The 21,741-nt window shown below is 36.1% G+C and overlaps 1 protein-coding gene across 1 annotated transcript; it reads right to left on the bottom strand.

The window, feature by feature from the left end:
• Positions 1–8: 8 nt before the first annotated feature.
• LOC149052867 (uncharacterized) lies at positions 9–18,117 on the bottom strand. Its single transcript, XM_089181895.1, has 6 exons — positions 18,102–18,117; positions 11,805–12,070; positions 11,536–11,653; positions 3,322–3,605; positions 2,809–2,929; positions 9–2,616 (listed from the first exon to the last, which is right to left on the bottom strand). Exons 1-6 carry the CDS (start codon positions 18,115–18,117, stop codon positions 2,147–2,149), a joined length of 1,275 nt encoding a protein of 424 aa, XP_089038021.1. The 3' UTR covers positions 9–2,146.
• Between the last annotated feature and the right edge of the window lie 3,624 nt (positions 18,118–21,741).

Below are 21,741 nucleotides of genomic sequence, written 5' to 3'. Positions count from 1 at the left end.
GGCTAACATAAATTACATAATAAGCATAACTTAGTAAACCAATCTAGTTTACACTGCTTACACAGATACCTAACATGCACATACAAGCAGTTTACGTGCACACACTGGCAGCTTTACATCGCTTGTACAAACTACATTGCTAATGAACACACTTTACATGTTCTCATACCGAAATTTTTATTCTTATTAGGATAATGATAGCAACGCTAACTTCAATGACATATTGATAATATTAATAATGATAAGACTCACCAGGTAAATAAAATAGCCATAGCAAGCGGGATCTAAGCATTACATTTTTTAAGGTGTCATTTAAATAACATTTATGTCTTGTAGACACTACGTAAGGTACTTAGCGATATCAAGCGTTTGGAAACTTTTTTATTTCAAATTTAATCTAAATTTGCCCAATTTTTTTTTAAACGTGCTTAGAGATTTGTTTGCCATAGCGATTTATTTCCATGTTTCAATTTTTCTTTCAAGATACATAAGAAAGCCTTGGAAATATATTCCCGGTCTTCTCCATCCATGGTGCTGCTAAGCTTTTCCATTTTTAAGGACAACCTCTCTTTTTCTTTCATGCGTAAGCCATGGAGAGTAACATCGATATCAACAGGAGAAGAGTTTCCTGGTGTTTAACTACATTTGTTATACATTAGACTTACAATGAAAAATCTGATCGGTTGGGAGCATTCAATCAGATATCTGCAGCAAAAATTTGCAGCAGATATTTCATTTATCATGTCAAGTTCAAAGACTGCCTAGTTACCCATTCCCCCTTCCGTGTTGTGTTAATATCCTTCTGCAAACTCAGAAAAAAGTGTTTTCTTTTGCTGTTTACTTAAACACATGAGTAATAAAACAATTATTGAATTTGCTTTTCGTATAATATCATGAGTATCAAACTTCACGTCTGTGTTATATACCTCAGCATTCGGCTTCAGCAGATCACTCAGACTTCACTTTTTATGATTCATGATATCATGTTAAACCTCATCCAATATTTGCTTAATAGCTGCTGCAGTTAATCCATAGAAAAAAAATAAAAGAACATAATAAAGTCAACATTCGCCCTGATTATAATAATATTAATGACTTTATTGGATTACACAATTACTGGCAGAACCAGTACTTCTCATTGTGGTCCTCTGATCAAGACAGAGATAGGATACAGACAGTTACAATCAGGGCATTGGTTGAGATATTCCGCTGAAGTTATTTTTAATCTTTGAAGGAAACAGAAGCATTTGTCTTCAACACGTTCTCACTGGAACCCTTCCTCAAGAAAAAGCATTGCCCGTCGTTGTCGTACAATTTTCATTCACAAAATTTCCCGTCGCTATCGTTTGGGCTTTTTGGTTAAACAGCCTTCCTTTCAAGACAATATTTGTTGAGTTCATCGACTTTGACCGTTCCGAAAGTTTACTCAAAGGTCTCCCTCTCCAATGAACTCAGGATGCAATTCACTCCGGAAAAAGTTGCCATTCGAACATACAAAACCCAATAATTAGGGAATTTTGATCCTTCCCTTTCAGAATCCCAGTTGCATTTGGTCTCTGTTTGCCTCGTACACAAGGTGAAATGTTGAGATAAGCTTATGTAACCTTACTGATTGGCGTGTTACCCACCCTGCTAAATTTCATCGCGTTTTTAGGAGTATTTTTATTTTCCCTGCATATGATACCAGTTCCTCTCAGGGTACCTCACATACAGAATTTACTGGCAGTTTGCTCATTCATACTTAGTAAAATATACAAGTCCGTTGAGAATTTTTTCTCCCCTGATAACAAACACAATGCCCTGGAGGTACTAGAATTTAGACCTTTTAGACCAGCATTTGATTCACAGCATTTTGAGGTGGCTTTCACTTGTTATTATCGCTCAAGCAGTCGACTAATAGTTCAGTTTATAGGAAGCAAAATGCCCGCACTAGTATATCTTTCCTTCAAGCCCTGAGTTAACCCTCAGAAATTTCTTTGGAAGGAGGAGGCTCTTTGATTGCCTTCAGTTGATGAATTTATTAATGTTTTTAGTTTATATGAGCTGGAATTCGTTTCTTTCTGATTATATTATTTTCCCACTTACTATGAAATACGAACTTTTGCGAAAGTTCCAAAACAATGTTGAGCAACGCGATCACCGCAACTCAAACATACATACCATATACCGCAACACATGTTCGTTCCAATCCGTTATCAGAATGGCCCCATCTGAATAAGTCCTCACTGAACCAGATTTGGAGTTCTTGGTTCGACTCCACCATCAGTGGGGAAGAAAGGTTATCGAAGAGCAGTTCTGGCGATTCGGTTGTGGCCCAAGGCAGGCTGTAAAACGTACAGCCCCAAGAATTTGATCGGTAATCGTTAGTAGGCAGAAGGAGATTACGGTCATTGTCAGTTATCAGAGTGGCCATTTGGTTAGGAATGAGAGGAGGCCAAAAGCATCCCCACTTGGACTGATAGCTTGGGTCTGGTGCATGACAGCTGACATGACCATGTTGGTATGTTAATTTGAATGTAGTGATGTTACCTGAAATGGTAGTTGTAAAGATACCATACGAATCATCTTTGGCTCCGAAGCAAACTCTAGACGGCGTCATCTGTATCCATCCCATGGCTGGGAAAAAAATCAGTAGATTTTGAATGGATTTCTTGATTTTTTTAAACAAAAAATGGGATGACAAGTTAGATGGCTATACGCCATATATAGGGATAAAAAGGAACTTTTGGATGGGGCTTGATTCATAGATAGATAACCAAAATTTGTTCTCATTTAAAGTTTTTCATAGAGTAAAAGCCTTTTACATACCATTAATTATCTCACAATTGCTGCCTTCGTATCCTTTTGGGCAAACACATCTATACCCTTTGTCTGTAAATCCAGTCTGACAAGTCCCATCGTGTTGGCAAGGAGTTTGTCCACAAGTGTTCTAACAAGTGTGGTAAGAGGGGTTGAGCGCAAAAGTATGTAAATGAGAGAAGCAAATGGTTACGATAATTTGAAATGACAGTTGAAATGTAATCTATGGTGATTACAGGAAAACGGTCAGCCAATGAACTACCATGTGAATAACTTGATAAGTGGGAATTTACTATAAAAGAAATTATGACATACAGGGTAAATCGGTTACGAATGCTCTGACCATTGTTCCTCTGTAGCTGTAGTTCACTCAGGGCCTAAGGTCCTGAGGATGTTTACTGTGTGTGGCATTATTCAGCTCGCATATAGTGATGGATGGAGAGCCGTTGGAGAATTTATCAATTAACAATACAAAGAGAAACTAAAGAAGGGAAGGCCACACTTGCTTAAGAATGCACTGACCATTGTTCCTCCATAGCTGTAATTTGCCCAGGGCTTGAGATCTTGGGGATGTTCATTGTGTGTGGAATTATTCAGTTCACATTTAGTAATTGTCGGACAGCTGCTAATCACTACCTCGTCGTAACTGACGCAGTTGAGTTCCATGTAGCATAGAGTGGAGCAGAAGTCTTGCACAAGGGATTCTACGGTTCTTATTAGGTGATTTATGAGTAGTTTACCATGGAAAGCAAGAGATGATGTAAATTCCAGTTTACGACATAGATCTATGAAGAATTGAAGATAATATGATCAGCACCATTTGACTTTACGTGAGTTTACGGCTCACAACTTCATATCTTGACGAGGAAAGAAGCAATTTTCTTTTTCAAGGGAAACTTAAGATTTGCTCAAAAAAACTTGTGCAGTAGTCTGTCTTTAGTAGGAAGTCGTAATAAATGAAAACGAACATTATTGCGAGAAAGGAAACATTTCTAATGCATTAAATTAGGTCCACTTTAAAGGTTTCACTGATAACCGATCAATAATTCATTATTGACTGTGCAACTCTTTTACGAGGTATAATTTGGAATTCACAGCATATTTAGGTCGCTTTTACCTGTCATTATCTCTTAAACAGTCGAGGAGTGGTCAAGTTTGTAGAGAGCAGCATACTAGAATTAATATTTCCTTCCTGCAAGCACTAAGTGAAGAGTGCGTTCTTTGATTACCTTTAGTTTTATGAATCCATGGCTTTTTGAAAAGATGAGTCCCCTACTAACTCTGAATTACAACCTTTTGAAATATCCCCTAGAGGGAATAATTGAAATAGCAGTGTGAATTATGATTAAATTATCTGTGGTACGTGTTGGCATGGTGAAGATAATCCATCCAAAATATCCAGATGAGAGGAAGACCAAAATGTACATAGATTATCGGGAATAAGGGTACAATTCCCTTGCCAGAAGCAGTTTTACTGACCATGGGTTTGTTTGGTCTTATAGCTTTTGAGAGTAATTTTCCATCTGATAACACCAAGGAGTGAAGCTGCGTTGCTATCATTTTGAACTACGAGTCAAAATGTCAGAGGACTGTTTCCGTGAAATCCATATTCTTCAAAAATTATCTTAAGGGTGTGTACGCTAAGTTCAAGTCTCTTCAAGAATAGACACTTCATCTAAGGAACGAAGTTACGATCAAGAAAATAAAACCTAAGGTGCACATTAGCGACTAAAACTCTGCTCAGATGAATAAAACTGTAACTCACTTTCTCCTCCCGCATCTTCTACCATCAAGAAAGATAACAAGACTAGGAAGAAATAAAATTTGTTCAAAAACGCCATGTTGAAAACCAATTCGAGCAATTCCGTTCGGACATAGCTGGTGACTTCTGAAAAGCTTCAGAGGTTTCTTTTAGCTGCTTTTGATATTACGAAAGTACGGGGACATGCATTTTTTATGTCATTTTAATTTGTTCCTTGTGAGGTTTATGATTGGCTCAGAATTTGAGTGTTATAGATTAAAGCGGCATTCGGTCTGATCCAGGTGAAAAGAACCCCAAGGAGCCCAACTGATTGGAAAACACACCAAACATCTCGTTTGCAGGATTATTATGAAAGAGAAAAGTACTGTCGAGTTTAAAGGTTGACCAGGCATAGCAACGAATTAAGTAAAAGGATACATCATTTGTTAATCTTTGTGGTACATGCAAAAGACAAAATAACTCGTCTCTATCAGTCAATTCGTCATTCGCCAAAATTCGTTTTATTTACTTTTTTTTTGCAGCTAAAAAGTTAACCCCACTGAGACCCTCAATGGGGTTAACTAAATTGTGAAAAAACAAAATTCAGAGAATCTAAGGTGAGCGCTTTCAATTGTCTTAAATTTCCTAGTTTTCTAACTTCAAGATATGTTTAAAGTCTTAAAGCTGGCACATTGGGGAGACTTGAAAAATATATTTCATGCAGTCATAAATTATTCAATTAAGCAATCGTAAGAATTGAACAGCCCTGTAAATATTATGTAAATTTCGGCTAATAATGATCAGGTCCCAAAACCTTAATTCCATATGTTCCTGCTTTTATCAGAAGCATGATTGTATTTATAAAATTCATAAAATGTGATTCGAAACGAATGTCTTGTTTTTATTATTACATACGTTAAAAAAGTTCAAGGTCACTGTAGAAGTTTGCGTATGTGTGTAGGAATTCAAGCAGAGCGCTTAAAATCTTGAAATAGAAAATACCCATTTCATGGAAATAGGTGCAGACTACTACTGATCAAGAAAATTGGTCAAAAACAGACAAGTTTTCAAAGATGACATCTATTTGCAACATAGTATTGCTTTTAAGTTTTCACGGCGATAAGTTGGCCTTGAAGTTCTTTGTAAGTTTTGCGAAACTGTAATACTGGAAAATAAAGGAGATATTTCATTTTTAAAATGGAATATGTAATGTTGATGTCGATGCGCACAAAACAAACAAATATCAAGAATGCTAATGCTATTCAAGAGAGGAAAATAGATGAGAAAATAAGTTGTCAGAGTAATCATATCTTTCACTTAGCTATCCATCGTCTGCCCCACGACTCTGTCTTACAAATATAATGTATACCACAAAAAATACCATTAAATAAAGTAAGAGAATAAATAAGCATACAGTACAACCCCATTGACTCGAACCCCGCTAAATTGAACAAAATCTGACTTCCCTTTGATTTTACTCCATTTTTTCAGTCATTTGCTTTCAGTCAACTCGAACTCGGTTCAATCGAACTCCCTGTGAAAAAAGGCTTATTTTAATTTCTCTTGCCTCTCTTGGCTCTATCGATAAACGCCAGTATTAGAACATAGCCGATTGACACCTTCAAATCTTTACACGCGATTGGCACAAACGTGATACCATACATGAGCACGTAACACATTTAACTTACCTTCCCAAAATTGATATTGTTATAGGAAAAAACCTCTTATGATACAAACTAAATGCACAAAAACGACTGTCAATTGTGCAAAAATAGCAAAAACATCATTCTAGTCTAATCCTTAAAATAATTAAAATTCAGTGTTTCAATCACTATTCCTGAAATACTTTATTTTGCTAACAAGGTCTTGTAAGGAATCATTATGACACCGTAAGTTGTTTTGTATTTTATAGAAAGAGTAAATGAGCGGCAAGATCTCTGACAACGAATTTGCTTTTTTTTCCTTTTTTCAACAATGGTTTACCCAGATAGTAAGAGTTCTCGTCGGTTTCTTTCTCTTTCTTCGACCAATTGACGGACAGAGACTGGATGGTTGTGTTTCGTTCGTAATTGAACAGGACTCTCTTCTCTGACAAATCTGATCCAAAAAGCTGTCAGGAAAGCCTGACAGCATCCCGTCCAGGAGGGGATATAATATTGTCGCTGGGCAACCATTTTTTCACTCGGCTATTCATAATTGCCCACAATTGTCCCTTATATTTATGCAATTGATGTTACGATATAACTACCGAGAAAAATCTTTACACGAGAAGAGTGTTCTTTCGAGCAGGTGCTACAAACTGAACATTGTTGAAATGAAGACCCTGGCTTCTCTCCTGACGGCTTTCTCTTTTCCCTTATGTGACGGTAAGTCAGTTAGAAAGTATACCTTGGATGGCAAGGAGCAGGTTAGGATGTTTTTTATTTAACTCTTCCTTATACCACATCATAAAAATCAGGTATTGCGAAAAGCTGAAAAATTCACAATCTTAATCTCGTATTTTCACGAGTTATGAAAACTAAAAAGCTTACCTCCCGTCCCTCTCATCACTGCGGGAGACCGCAACTCTTTCAAAATCTGCCCCCAGTTTCTGAAACAAATGGTATCACAAACAAGAACACTATGTAATCATGATCAAAAAGGAATCATTCATGGACATTTGTCACATTTCGCAACACGTTGAGAAATAAGAGTCCTCATCAAACGGACATAAAGAGAAAGTCGCAAGAGAGCCAGAGCCAATGAAATCGAAGTTAAGTGTTCTTTTTCCTTAACCCAAACCCTTTGCCCACTTTTCCTTCTGTTTTTACCGATGAATTTTGGATTTCGTTCAATTTACGTTCCAGGGACTTAAATGTTAAATTTCATTGAGCGGCGGCATGAGCCCATCGACATGCGCTTCAATGAGGTGTGAAAACTATGAATTTCTTTGGAGGCTAAAACTCAAGGTGAATTTTACGCGAGTTACCTCTACTTAAATGAATTGGTAGAATATGTTGATTTGTTGGTTTTTCAAGAAAATTGGCCAGATAACAAAAGCGTGGGAATCTTTGACAAAATTTGAAATATTTTCTTTGTAACGTCCCAGCGCGTGTGACAACAACCGAAATATTTTCTATTGTTCCACTTTAAAATTTATTTTCTCAGGCACCTTTAGGAATATCTGTAAAAAGCAGCGCGCGCAGGACGACCTTATTTGGCACCTTATTTTTGGAAAACAACCTTAGATAATCAAGTTTTGGTCTCGAAATATTTCTTGGTCGTTTTGCCTAGTTATCGGGTAAAACACATTTACCTCAGTGGTAAACCCGACACAATTTTAATTAAACCCTTTTTCAGTGCACGAATTTTGTCTGCATGGTATATTATGTAAGATTCGGTTCACCCCTTTAGCTGTGCGCATATGGGTGCACTTACAAAGTTTGCAGAGCACTCAAGAAGCTAGAGTTGCTCTCGACTGCACTTGGAGCAACTCTTGCGCTTCTCTCGTGCTCTCCAAGCTTCCCATGTCCATCCATAACTTGAAATACCCTTGCTAAGCATAAACCAATTCTTTATAGGCAATTGAGGAGGACTGAAAATAGGCAAACATGCAGTACCATACGGGTTTCAGTCTTTAATTAATCTATGTACAATCAAGTTGTATTTGACAAATTTTCTTATCCAGTTCTGCTGAAGGACAACCTTATCTCTTTTTTTTCAGTTGTAAGTCAAGGAGAGTAACAACATTGAGAGAAGAATGGATTCTATGTTTTTGGTTTTGGTGTTTGTTATCATAACTAGAAATATTTACAGCTGTTAATCCGTAGTCACAGTCAATATCCGCACTTATCACGATGAAGAAAGATAATTTAATTAATTTTCGTCAAAGATAATTTATAATAACAGTTTTGTGATATTGACCGATCCAAAGGCCTTGACCGGCTCTCGTTCACCATCACTTAAATGTACAGACCATACGCCGCAACATATTCCAATCCGTTCCAATCCGTTGTCGCCATCTTTCCGATTGACCAAGGCCTCGCTGTATCAGAGTTGGTATTCTTGGTTGGCCCTTACCGCCAGATGAAAGTTCCAGGTTCAGCTGCGGCTGGGTCACTGTGTTGCTTTCCTCTCACAAAATATATTCTCTCAGTGCCCGTCTCCACTCAAGAGTGTATCAGAATACTGAGAAAATGTCAGTAAACCAAAAAAACTGAAGGGTAACCTGGCCATGTACGGACATCCTAGTTTCCACCGAGTATCATCACTCCCAGCCTATTAATGCCTCTGAAACCGGGCTACCCTCCAGCACACTTACGATGAGCCATTAGCTGCAGCTAGCATTTTAAACTTACAGGGAAATGTGACTCTTACCGCATAGGATAAGGGTTCTTGGGTTTCAGGGGTTGAATCTTTAGAACGTCTTAAAATGAAACAATGTTTAGAGCTACAGAAAGACTGGTTGGTGAAAAGATAACTTTCTCTGTATGATAGGTGTAGCCGAAATTCTTCTCTTTGTGTTAATAAATTGAAAAGCATTAACTTTGGAGGCTGGATTTATGTTCGGAGCGTAACTGAAAACGACCTTTACATATGGAAAACGAATGTGCACGTCGCAGAAAAAAAAAACCGTCACGAAAGTATAATAATGAACAAACGAACGACGATAATAGGTGTTTCGTGACGTCTGTTTGTTACAGTAGCACAGTGCTTAACGTGAGTTCTGTATGTATTATTTGGTGGTGTGGATCAGGCCAAAGAGTAAAGAGTATATATCAAGTTTCAAAGCTGGCCTTGGATGTGGCAGACTAAATTGATTCACAATACTCAGAATTACTCAGACAGCAATAAATACTGAGCAAAAAAAAACTAAGATCCAACTAAGAGCAAAGCTAAAACAGTTGTAGCCTTGGAAACTGATTTGATGAATAATGACATCAATGTGTGTGTTGTTGTAATAGAAACATCTCAAACCAGAAAAAGCAGAGATTGTCGTCAATATTCCTAGTTTATACAATCTCTGAGAAGAATAGGATCTAGTCGTTGTTATAGGAACAAAGGCGGCGTGGCTGTTCAAGAGGAGGAGTTTAGTAAAATTGAAAATGAATTTCACTGTAATTTATCGGTTCTTTAAATTGACGAAACCTTTCCCGATTTAACAGCCTTAAAACATGATTGAGAACTAAGGAAGTTGAATCGCTCGTCGTCCCTTATAAATTTTTGCTGGTTAGTACAGTTTTGCTCGAGCCTTTTTCAGCGACTCACAAAACCTTTTTCCTTCTGTTTAGACTTCATACTTTGCTCGTAGCTTCGTCGGCTAAAAATTAAAATTTGCCTACGTTTCCCCTATTCTCTTTGCCTGCTTCCTAGTTTTGGGAAAATATTCTTCCATTAATTACTATTGAAATGAACAAATCAACTGAATCTTGTGATTCCTCAGTGTTGCACTGGGAATCCTGTACTGCGCATAAAAATCGCGTAATCGGGCGAATAAGCGCGCTTGTATTCCGAGAACACGGTGTTGCTTTTCAATAAATGGACAAAGCAAAGAGTTACGGTGACCTCTATTTTTCATTGCATAATTTTGGTGTACAAATTTTATCCCCTTTATATTGGATGAATGAAAAAAATCATCGAAGGCAAAAAAAGATATAGCCAGAAGCGTGCACAAAGCCCGTTATTTGATGATGAAAATTATGACCTGGAAAACAACGAGTCGAGGAACGCTTCGACTCGACGTCTTAAAATTACGTGATTTTTTCACAAATTATAAATCAAATTCTTCACTACGCTCGAGACTTTGTACCTTTACTTTAAAAACTATTGTTTCCAGCCATCGAAAAATGTGCCGTGAAATGAGGCGCGTGAAAATGCACTAGTAGCAGAAGTGGGGTAAGTTTGGCCCGTCATTTCTCTCAAACAAGCAAGGTGACCTATCTTTTTGGTTATATTTTTCGAAACAGACATTGGCAAGGAATATTTAGGGAAAGACTGAAAAAATTGTCGGATAACTTTTTTTTTCTGAGGAATCACCTTAATAGGTCCCATTGGGAAAATCTTAACCGCGGTCAACATCGATTTTGACCAATCAAATAATTCTGTTTGATTACTTTCAATCCTTTCGCGACACAGCCTCATAATGATTCTATTTTAAGAACAATTAGACATCATCAAGAAAAAATAATGGGACGATGGTTTTCTCCCCTGGAGGACAGAAGATGCACATCAAGTCTACAAATATGATACAAAAAAAATCAAAAATGAAATCTATATTTTAAACATTGAGTGCGATAGTTGTCGTTAGAGAGTTGTTGGTGGCTATTTACTATAGATCTGAAGCTGATCTACGAAAATGTTCAGCATTTTGTCCTGTTGCTTTCAAGTGGGATCAAGGATTTTCATTTTGTACCATTGGTCAAAAATATTAAGGCAAGGGTAACTACTTTATCAAAACAAACAAATCAGTCGACTAAGAAGGAACGTACAAATTAAACAAACAAACAAACAGACGAAAGCAAACTAACATTTCTCAAAGTCATAGCGAGCCAATTACCTGTGCAGCTCCGTCCATCTCCGTTAAATCCAAATAAACAGGTGCACACAAAGGATCCATTTGTGTTTTGACAAGTAGCGTTCAGGTGACAATCGTGAGTATTTTTTTGGCATTCATCAATATCTAAAAAAATGGGAAAGAAAAGAAAAATTCTACAACGGAAGTGGTTCCACGAGTCGGATAACACGTTCATTTTTAACTTTTATAAGATGAAAAAGCATTAAGTTAGCTATCATTGTGACAAATGAATTGTTAATTTAACTTAAACCAAAACTTCCACTGCAGCGGAATCCCTCTCTAGACACTATTCCAAACTGTAGCCGGATATCAGTCGTCAAAGATCAGCCTCGGTAGCCTTCCTTTGAGATGCGCACTCGACGGCCAAACGAGATATATAAATATGGGTGGTTTAAATACCCTATAAAATATTTTGTTCTCATGAGCACATTCTGTAATTAACCTTTTTCGCAATGTTCTCCTTCGAAGCCAGGAGGGCACAAGCATCGATATCCCTTGATTGTGAAACCGGACTGACAAGTAGCATTATTTTGACACGGTAGGTTTTTACCGCAGGCGTTCTGAAAGGACAAAAATAAAAGAAGAAAGATTGATGTATTGAATGATTGATAGATGAATGAAAGAAGAGAAGTTTTAGTACACGTCGGTTGTTTTTGACGATTCATTGAAAAGCGTCGAGTTGCTGAATTTGAGTTATACTTTACATTTTACCTTTGAGCCACGATAATAAAAAGCGGTATCAGTTATCAGGTCAGTATCATATTCAAGGTGAGTGGCGTTATTCAGTTCACAGATATAAGCGATTCCTCCATCCTTGGGATCTTTTTTAAAGTTAGCACTGACGCAGTTGTCGTTCATGTAGCAGAAAAGCTCACAGTGATCCAAGTCTTTGACGTGTTTGGTTTCGATTTCATGGCTTACCAAACGTTTTTCAGCAAAGAAGAAGTAATCTGGAAACAGCATTGTGCGATCTCGCTCTGAAATAAAGCAATCAAAATATAATTAGAATACAAATTTTCTTATCAGACATAAATTAACTTACGATTCGAGGTTTTAAACTTACAAAATAACACGCTTTGTGAACAAAGAACTGTGATCTCAATCAAACTACGACTACGGGAAAATGGAGAAAAATTAATACTACCTTCATTTGAGGATTTGTGTCTTTCTAAGAACATTAGTATTTAGGACAACGTCTTTCACAAGATAATTGACCCCAGCACCCTCTCCTCCCTCCCAAAAGCGTTTAAAAACAAAAATTAAACGAAAACAACAATTGACAGCAGCGACCATCACTTGTGAAGACAGGATGTTTAGAAAGCATTTTCGTGTCTTTTAGTTCCTCCTGAACGATACTTTAATTTTTTAGGGGAGATAAGACAAAAGCCGTTAATAAAAGCTATCCGCAAATTTTTCTTAAGTTCCTTCTCTACTTCTTGATCGATAAGTCATGAAAAAAATCATTTTTCTTTATAAAACTTTTTTCACTTTCTTCATAATACAGGTCCTTGAAAATTCAGAGTTTCTTACTCGAGTTTACATGCATTGGGGAATTCGACTTAAATTAAATTCAAATAAAAAAGCCAAACACTATATTTCTAAAACAAAAAATATCGAAAATACCGACAATTTAACGGTAGTCGTGCCACCTGTTTTTGAGGTGAGTTTATTTAAACTAATCCTTAAACAAGTTTGTGCCAATAACTTTCTCTGAGACTTTCACAATACACGATTTTAGCTTTTGATCGATGAGCTATGATTATGGACGAATATACAATAAGAAAAATGTAACTATCCATTATCATTTGTCAGCACTGCTCTCTTGCAAAAATAACTTCTCTGAGATGGTTAAGAGCGGTTAAAATGTGCTTTCGCACGATGTAGAAGGATCAAATTCCCGCCTTATACAACACAGGGAAATTGAACATAACATAGTGTCATGCTTAAATATTATTGAGAGAGGAGAGATGGGAACGTAACAATTTTAAATGAAGTAATTTGTAGAGAATGATGTTTTTTCATCTAGTCACGAGCGTGGGACAGAGAGAAAATTCTGAGTCCCCATGAAGAATCGAACCTCAGACCTTCAGATTCCGCGCTCCGATGCTCTACTACTGAGCCACAGAGACTTCACGGTGAGCGAGTCTGTTACGAAGTTCATATCACACGCGTCCTGCATACTGCCAGGATCAGCAATATCGATAGCATAATGTTTGTAAATAGTAATAAGAGAGATGATAAGTTTTGAGCTCAATAAAGAAATCTTGTCACAAGCGTGGGACAAAGAAAGAATTTTTTCTTTGTCCCACGCTTGTGAAAAAACGAAAAAAATATCATTCTCTATTTCTTTGCCGAGCTCAAAACTTACCAACTCTCTTATTACTATCTACAAGTAATTTGTGTTTGCCGAAGTTTTTGTTCGTTTTGCATCCAATATCCAATTTTCTGAATAAAAGCCGATAAAACATTTTTGTTAAACACCCTTTAATTTTTCAAAAAATAATTTTTTTTGGTTTTTGACTTACAGTAGTCTATGCTTATTGTCGTAAAATGTTTTTGTATCAGCAAAAGAAAATAAAGGAGATATATAAATAAGGTTGTGCTCATAAGTGAATCGAAGGATAAAGAATGATTCGCCGTCTGCGACTCACCTTTTCCAAAAGTCAAGTTAGTCAATAATGCATTCCAGGCTACGAACATGAAAAATGAAACAAATTCCATGCTTTCTTCAAAGTAACGGTTTTTTGTTTCTACCACGCGCGTATGGCTCAAGTTTAAAGTCGATCACCAGCTCCCAGCAGTGGATTAAGGTTTCAAAATCGACCTGATTTTATGAACGAAACCGGATTATGAAAATAAATTAAAAAAAAAAAAAAGCTTGTAGCTGTCAGTTCTATGTGGAAATTAATGCAAATGACGCAAATGAATGTTATCCGCTTCGCTCGATGGAGAGAATTGGGTCTCTTAGGAATATCTTTACATTTTAACATACATATTAGACAGTGAAATTAGTCCCCAGAACAACATTGTTCGATTAATTTCTTGAGACGGTCTAATTGACGGCGAAAAACTTAAATTTTCGATTTAATCAACTCTTACCTCTAAAGATGCAAAGCTCTTTGGTCCCTCACTGCTTTTGAGGTAAAATTGCTTTCCTTTATAACAATGCGGTAGCTATGGTTACCATAGAAACACCTGGTTTCACTCAAAACGATTATTAATTTTAGTGGAGAACTTCCTTGTTTCCTCTATGAACCATGGCAAAGATTAAATATTTGTTTTAGGTAAAACTAGGCAATTGTCACCACGATCAAATTTTGCAATAAGCGTAATTTTCAGCTGGTAGCGTTGACAAATTATTATTATGAAACATCATATTCGGTCTAAAGTAGCCTTAAAACTTTGTTTAAGAAGATTTCTTTCAAATTCTCAAATAATCCAGTGTTTAGCTAAGGAAACTACACCGTGTGTTAATAAAGGATCGCTAATGAAAAAGTAATAAGAAAAGAATGTCTTTGACAAGGAAATATTGCTAGCCTCAAGAAAAGAGCTACAATACAAATTCAAGTTGACAGTGAGGACAAACAGATTAAACAAAATGCGATGTAAATTTACACTGATATGCAAAATACTTAAACTTTACTGCTAAATTATTGCTTGACAGTTTTTAATGAGTCGTCGACAACGTAGTTCAAATAAATTACTAGCGCAGCAAATATGACAATTTTTTTTCGTCTTACACGGTTTCTTGAAGTGTGCTTGCGTTCTTTTAATATTACTCATAGTTTATTGAATTGTCTTGTCTCAAGCAAGTTTAAATCAACACGTAATAATGGCTCGATATTATTTCAAAAGTTCCTATTCTTGTAAAATCGTTCGCTTTTCTTCCCAGGGTTTCGTCACCCCAAGTTAGACAAAAAGCACAACGTTTTCCGTCCGTATGATAAAATCATCCCGATAATTTGTGCACGATGAAACATTTAGTCGGCTTCACACACTCTGTGCTATTTTAAACATAGTGTAGGCGCATTTTTACCAGAATAAACAATATATTTTTCCCCATTATTTAACATAGTAAATGTTTTGTTCAAGATGGCAGACAAGGCAGATAACAGAAGCCGTTTATGTCTTTCTATACGACACCAAATGCCTTTATTAATAAATTATCTCTAATATTTTTCCAGCTTGCCTAATTCTTCGATGGAAGTTTCTCGAATTTTCAAATGACATTTAAAATTGTTTCAGTTCTCATTAGGTGTAATATACATCTGCAAAACAGCACAGAAACTCACACTTCAATTTAATTAGAGAAATAAAACGTTGAAAAATTGTGTGATCCACATTTCTAGTTCTTAAGTCTCTATTGTTTAAAATCGTACTTTTTTTGCAATTGTGTAGAGACCAAACTGTTCGAATAAAGTTCAGGTGGACTTATTTTCCAACAAGTACGATTCATCTTTCGTTAAATGTATTCCATTGGCGTCTTGAAACGAAGTAAGTACGTGCATATGTAGAGTATGGAATTAAAAATGAAGAAAATGCAGATGTTAGAAATACAGAATATTGTGGTGAAGCTTGCAAGATTTACTTTGCGAAGCATCGTGTATGTTGTTAAAATTTTCATCCTGAACCTTGCATTTTACTCTTGATAAAGGGTAAATTATGATTTGGCTGCTTTTCCCTCAAGTATTCATGAAATAATCAGTTTGGGAAGTCAAACACTGACTGCCATAGCAATACTGCTTCCACTGAAGGAAAACCACTCATTGATAAATCCTCAAGGCCACTCAAAAAAAATTCCATTCGTCGTTTTATAATCGAAAAAAAATCCTTGGAACATTTTAGCCATCACGGAAACAGAACAGCATTGAGGCTCACAAAATCATGTGGGAACATTAAGCAGTAGGCTTGTAGAACATCAAGGCGGTAAAACATTCAATACATTTTATTCGTACCTTGAATTATGCATTGCCTCTATTTCATTTTCTACGGTCTTCTTAAGAACAGGAATTGAAGAAACGGTTTCTATGGTTTTTTCTCCTTATAACTTTACCTTTACCGTACTGTTTTGTAAACAAATAATAAAAAAAAAGGAAAAAAGAAAAAAAAAAGAAAAATCATATGTTCCGCGTAACTTAACCAGCCCACTGAGGAGAATACGGGAACATAGAGAAAAATTAACACTACCTTCAGTTTTGGATTTTTGCCTATGTGAAAATTAACAAATAGAGAAGCCTTGACTGTGCTCTGTTCTGTTATAAAGCACGCAGGAAGCGGCTAGAGCACGAAAGAAGTGTAGGGAGAACCACGAGACGTAATCGAGTGTTTCTCCCCACTGAGTGTTTTACAATAAAGAATCCGTTAAATTCCCTATGCATTACTTTCAATTTTCAAGACAAACTTTATTTTCAAAGCGAACAACAGTGTCGTCAGCATGCTCTATACTCTCATAGGGCACGCTACAATAAGCCAATCAGAATCCCTGTTCGAATGCTTCAAATAATCTGATTGGCCGTACAAGACAAAAGCTGTCAAAAGTGTCAAACCATCAAAGTTCACAATCTAAGCGATAGTTTACAAACTAAAATAGTTCGGCAGGTCGAATTTAACGCTTTTGCCTGAAGTTTTTAATATAGAATCTTGAAGTGAAATGTTTAGTGAACTTCAGCCGAATTATGGCTCATAAAAACAAGCGAGTTTTTTCACATGACAAGGTAGAAAACAAACTGTTCAAGGCGAGTGTTTTTTAAATGAACGACAGCCGAATTCACCGGAACATGAAGATCGCTCGGGATGACAGCGCCGCAAAACTCGGCTGCAGTGACTGAAGTGACTTTCTACTCAACACATCGGAAAGGATATCAGAGCGAGCTCTTATTTTTACACTCGAAGGGCGGCATGATAAGTGAACCGCGATGGACTTCAGCATGATCATATTTGCTCAGACACCGTCATGATTAGTATGAATTTTAACAATTATGTCAGTTTGGTTATATTTTTCATCCTTTCTGTTTTGTTCTGTTTTGTTTTTTAACTCTGAACTGTATATACTATACGAGTGTTGGCTGTGTTTGATTTTCATTACCGTACGTAAGCTTGCAATCTAACTGAGAGTGAAAATCTTTAAAACTCGGAATGTCTATTTTGTTTTTCCTTTAAGGATTTTCGTATTTGCCCACGTTTTAATAACGTAAATAACGGCGCCTGGTATGTTTACAAACCTTTCTTTGGTTCTTCTGTTACTACTTGCCGGCTCGCTTGTTTCGAAATTTCACTTTCAATTATCGGAAAAAAGCTAAAAAGAAGTCCCGGAAAAGGTCGAACATGGTACAATTTGGCAGATGGCGTGACAGCTTTAGCTCAGTTCTATGCTCTATACTCTCATAGAGCACGCTCTTTCAACCAATGACAGCGCGCGTGATATCCGAACTTTATTATAATCCTATTTAGGACAATTTTCCATGTCTCAATTCTGCGATCAGAGATTTCCTCATTATTTCAGCTAAGACTTCTATTTCAATGAAGAAGGTTGACACATAAAATGCTTGGGGAAAAGACAAATTCGACTGATGTTCTGATGTCGTTGTTACCGCCTTTATATCTTAAATTCCTAACTTTTTGTACTTTGCTTGTGCAAAAACGTAAAATAAAAAAAAGAAGTGAAACCAGGACAAAAATTGGCATCATCGAGCATCACTTGTCTTTCGTGAAGACACAAGGTTTATAGAGAGCATTTTCGTGTGTTTTGTTTCTCCTAAGCGATATTATTTTAGGGGAGATAGAACAAAAGCCATCAATAAAAGCTATACGTAAATTTTTCTCAAGTTCCTTTTCTATTTCATGATCGATAAGTCATGAAAAAAGAATTAATTTTTCATAATAAACCTTTTTTCTCTTTCTTCATTATATAGGTCCTTGAAAATTCAGATTTTTCCTACTTGAGTTTACACGATCGCATTTGGTTATTTAGACCGATTATCATAGAAAGAGGAAATTTTTGCTAATTACCATTGAGACAAGCCATGTTTGTCTGGCATCACGCAGCAGATTCATATACGGGTTCAAGATGTTTCTATCAGTCAATTCAGTATACATTGGAAAATTCTACTTTTTCCAGGAAATGGTAAATCTAAATTAAAAATGTCAAACACTATGTTTTCCAAACCAGAAATATCGAAATAATCGGCAATTTAACGGCCGACACATGCCACTAACAATGTAAAAATTTCGATTAATTTTCTTAGGAGGTCTAATTGACGGCGAAAAACCCTAAGAAAAGCAGATACTTTTACGTTAAGTTGTACGTTGGACTTTTTAATCCAAAAACTCTCAAAATTTGGAATATCAAGCATATTTTCAGCCTATTTATTCAGCATATTTTTCGTTCATTCCTACAAAAAGATAAGCACCTTGCAAAATTTATCGTGTTTTGACATTTGAGGTTTAGCAACTTTGGTAATAATAAATAATTTATTCAACAGAAAGTCATGTTCCCGTTTTAAGTCCACTTTAATTTGTCAGCTTTTGGAGTTAAATGCGCCGACGTGTTATTCTCATCAAACATCGCTCCTAAAATCGTCTGAAAATGTTGATAATCAATCCTATTATATCGTTGGGTGTTCTTTGACTGCACATCGAAAAACGAATTTATCAGCATAAAAAATATCTATTCAGAAATTTTGGTTCCAAATTTGAAGTGACAACGACTCGACCTCGACAAATACTGCAAAAGAAATGATATATTCTTATTGAGCGAGAAAAAAAACAGGTTGGCTAATTAACATTTACAAGTTGCTGATTATCCTCTTTTTTATGCAATAGAAATCCCGATGATTGTTTAAACCCTTTATTTATCTATAAATTTCTGTAACCAAAAGGGCAAGGAAGACTCAAACATAATGCTTCCATTATTATTAACACATTCAGCATTTTGGACTTTGGCGACCTTGGGGAAATTTTTGAGGTAAACGTGTTACATAGAAATAATCATGTAAAGGTTCAGTTAGTCTGCTCAATCTGCTTTCGTTGAAAAAGACCTTTAATTAGTCTGCTTTTGAAATTGCACAATACCCATATTTGAGAGTGAAGCCAACCTTTTCATTGTGGTATGCAGAATTAAAGGAGCCGCGGGTAGACATCCTTTTCGTAAAGAATGAATTTTCCAGGGGTAGTATTACTCAAATCATCTGTGTTTTCGATTTTATCAACTCTTACCTCTCAAGTTGTAAAGCTCTTTGGTCCCTCACTGCTTTTGAGGTAAAAGTGCTTTCTTTAGCTATGGTTGCAATAGAAACACACGGTTTGAAGCCAAAACGATGATTTATTCCAGATAAGAACTTCCATGTCCCCTCTACAATGTCACTGAACCATGGCAAAGTTCATATATTTGTTTTAGGAAAAACGACGCAAATGTTATTACGATCTCAAATTCTGCAATAAGCGTAATTTTCAGCTGATAACATTGACAAATTATCATTATGAAACGTCATATTCGGTCTAGAGTAGCTTTTAAACGTTGTTTAAGAAGATTCCTTATGGTTCTCAAATAATTCAGTGTTTTCTCAGGAAACTCCGCTGTGTGCTAATAAAGGATTGTTAATGAAAATCTTATATGAGAAGAATGTCTTTGACAAGGAAATATTGCAAGCCTCAAGAAACGTCAAGCCTCCCATTGCCTAAGCTACACACAAAGCTCTAAACATACTTATTTTTGTATCAATCAAAAGGGTTTCACTTATGTATGTAACTTCCTGAAGATAAATAGAGGCTGAGTAAATTTACTAAAACTACATTTTTTTCTTTTTGCTGTAAGAAATGTGGCACTTGTTTGTGGTTTTGAAAGTTAGTTCTCTAATTAAGAAAGGACTTCCATCAACTTGTCGCGTAATTTTAATTTGAAAACTTGCTCTGGCCTCGAGGAAGTCTTCCAGCAAAAACTGACGATTCATGTGGGAATTTATCTATCAAAGTTTAGACAGCCCCATCTTGTGCGAAAGCCACAATAACCATAATTCACGGACGTCAAGCGCACGCAATACAAACGATTTGCTTGAACCTCAAGGGCTTCAGAGCTACAATACAAATTCTAGTTGACAGCGAGGACAAAATAATTAAATAAAATGCGATGTAAATTTACGCTATTATACCAAATACTTAAAAATTTTTTGCTAAATATTTTTTAGCTCGACAGTTTTCAATGAGTCGTCGACAGTGTAGTTCAAATAAATTAATGGCGCTGCAAACATGACTTTTGTTTTTCGTCATACATACTGTCTTGAAATTTGCTTACGTCCTTTTCATGTTACTGATAGTTTATTGAATTATCCACTGTCTTGTCTCAAGAAATGTTAAATCAACTCATAATGATAATAATGGTAATAATGATTCGAAATTATTTCAAAAGTTGCTATTCTTGTAAAATCGTTCGATCTTCTTCCCAGGGCTTCGTCACTACAAGTTAGACAAGAAGCACAACGTTTTCCGTCCGTATGATAAAATCATCTCGACAATTTGTGCATGATGAAACATTCAGCCAGCTTCACGCACTCTGTAGGAGTTTTAAAAAACTTATTTTAGGCGCACTTTTATCAGAATAAACAATTCATTTCTCCCCCATTATTTAACATTGTAAATGTTTTGTTCAAGATGACAGACAAGACAGATACCAGAAGCTGTTTATTTCTTTCTATGAGACACCAAATGATTTCATTAATAAATTACCTCTTATTTTTTCAGCTTGCCTAATTCTTCGGTGGAAGTTGCTCGAATTTTCAAGGTACACTTAAAATTGTTTAAGTTCTCATTAGGTGTGATATGCCAGTGAAAAATAGCTCAATAATCTCGAACTTCAGTATTATTAAAGAAATAAAACGTAGGAAAAATTGTGATTCACATTTCTAGTCATCAAGTCTCTTTTGTTTAACTTTGCAATTGTGTTAGTCTCGATGCACGGTGGTTTAATTTCTGAAATTGAAAACTGTCAAACAATCTTTAGAACTTATACACGGACGAGCTTTTTTTAACAGTCGTTACATGTTTGTTTTGTTTCTGAGGCGAAGAACTGCACATAAAAACTCAAGAAAACGTTCCAGTAAAGAATAGTGAAATCGTTTCAAAGACAGCTTTCAAGACATGGGGTTTGCCTAAGCTAAGAGGCTTGTATTTTTTCGGGGAACTTATTCAGCGTCGTTCTTAAGGCCCTGTTTACTATTCGAGTTGTTATCAGATAGTTGTCTTTTAACTGTCGACTGGTCTCATTCGCGTTTTCAACGACATAGAGAATACTTTACTTAGGAAGGTGATAAATTAAATAGTGCTATTTTTGGAATTATGTATCGTCCAAACTGTTCGAATAAAGCTCATGTAAACTTATTTTCTATCGATTACGATTCATCTTTCGTTAAATGTGTTTCATTGGCGCCTTGAAACGAAGTAAGTACGTGCAGATGTAGTATATGGAATTAACAATCAAGGATATGCAGATGTTAGAAATACAGAATATTGTGGTGAAACTTGCAAGATTTACTTTGCGAAGCATCGTGTATGTTATAGTCTTCATCCTGAACTTTGTATCTTACACTTAACGAACCTTGGCTGGTTTTTACTTAAGCATTTATGAAATAATCAGTTCGGGAAGTTAAACGCTGAC

This window comes from Pocillopora damicornis, chromosome 1 (assembly GCF_964200805.1).
Source record: "Pocillopora damicornis chromosome 1, jaPocDami1.2, whole genome shotgun sequence".
Lineage (NCBI taxonomy): Eukaryota > Metazoa > Cnidaria > Anthozoa > Scleractinia > Pocilloporidae > Pocillopora > Pocillopora damicornis.
Note: the sequence above shows the minus strand (reverse complement) of the source record. Positions and strands in the feature narration are given on the sequence as shown.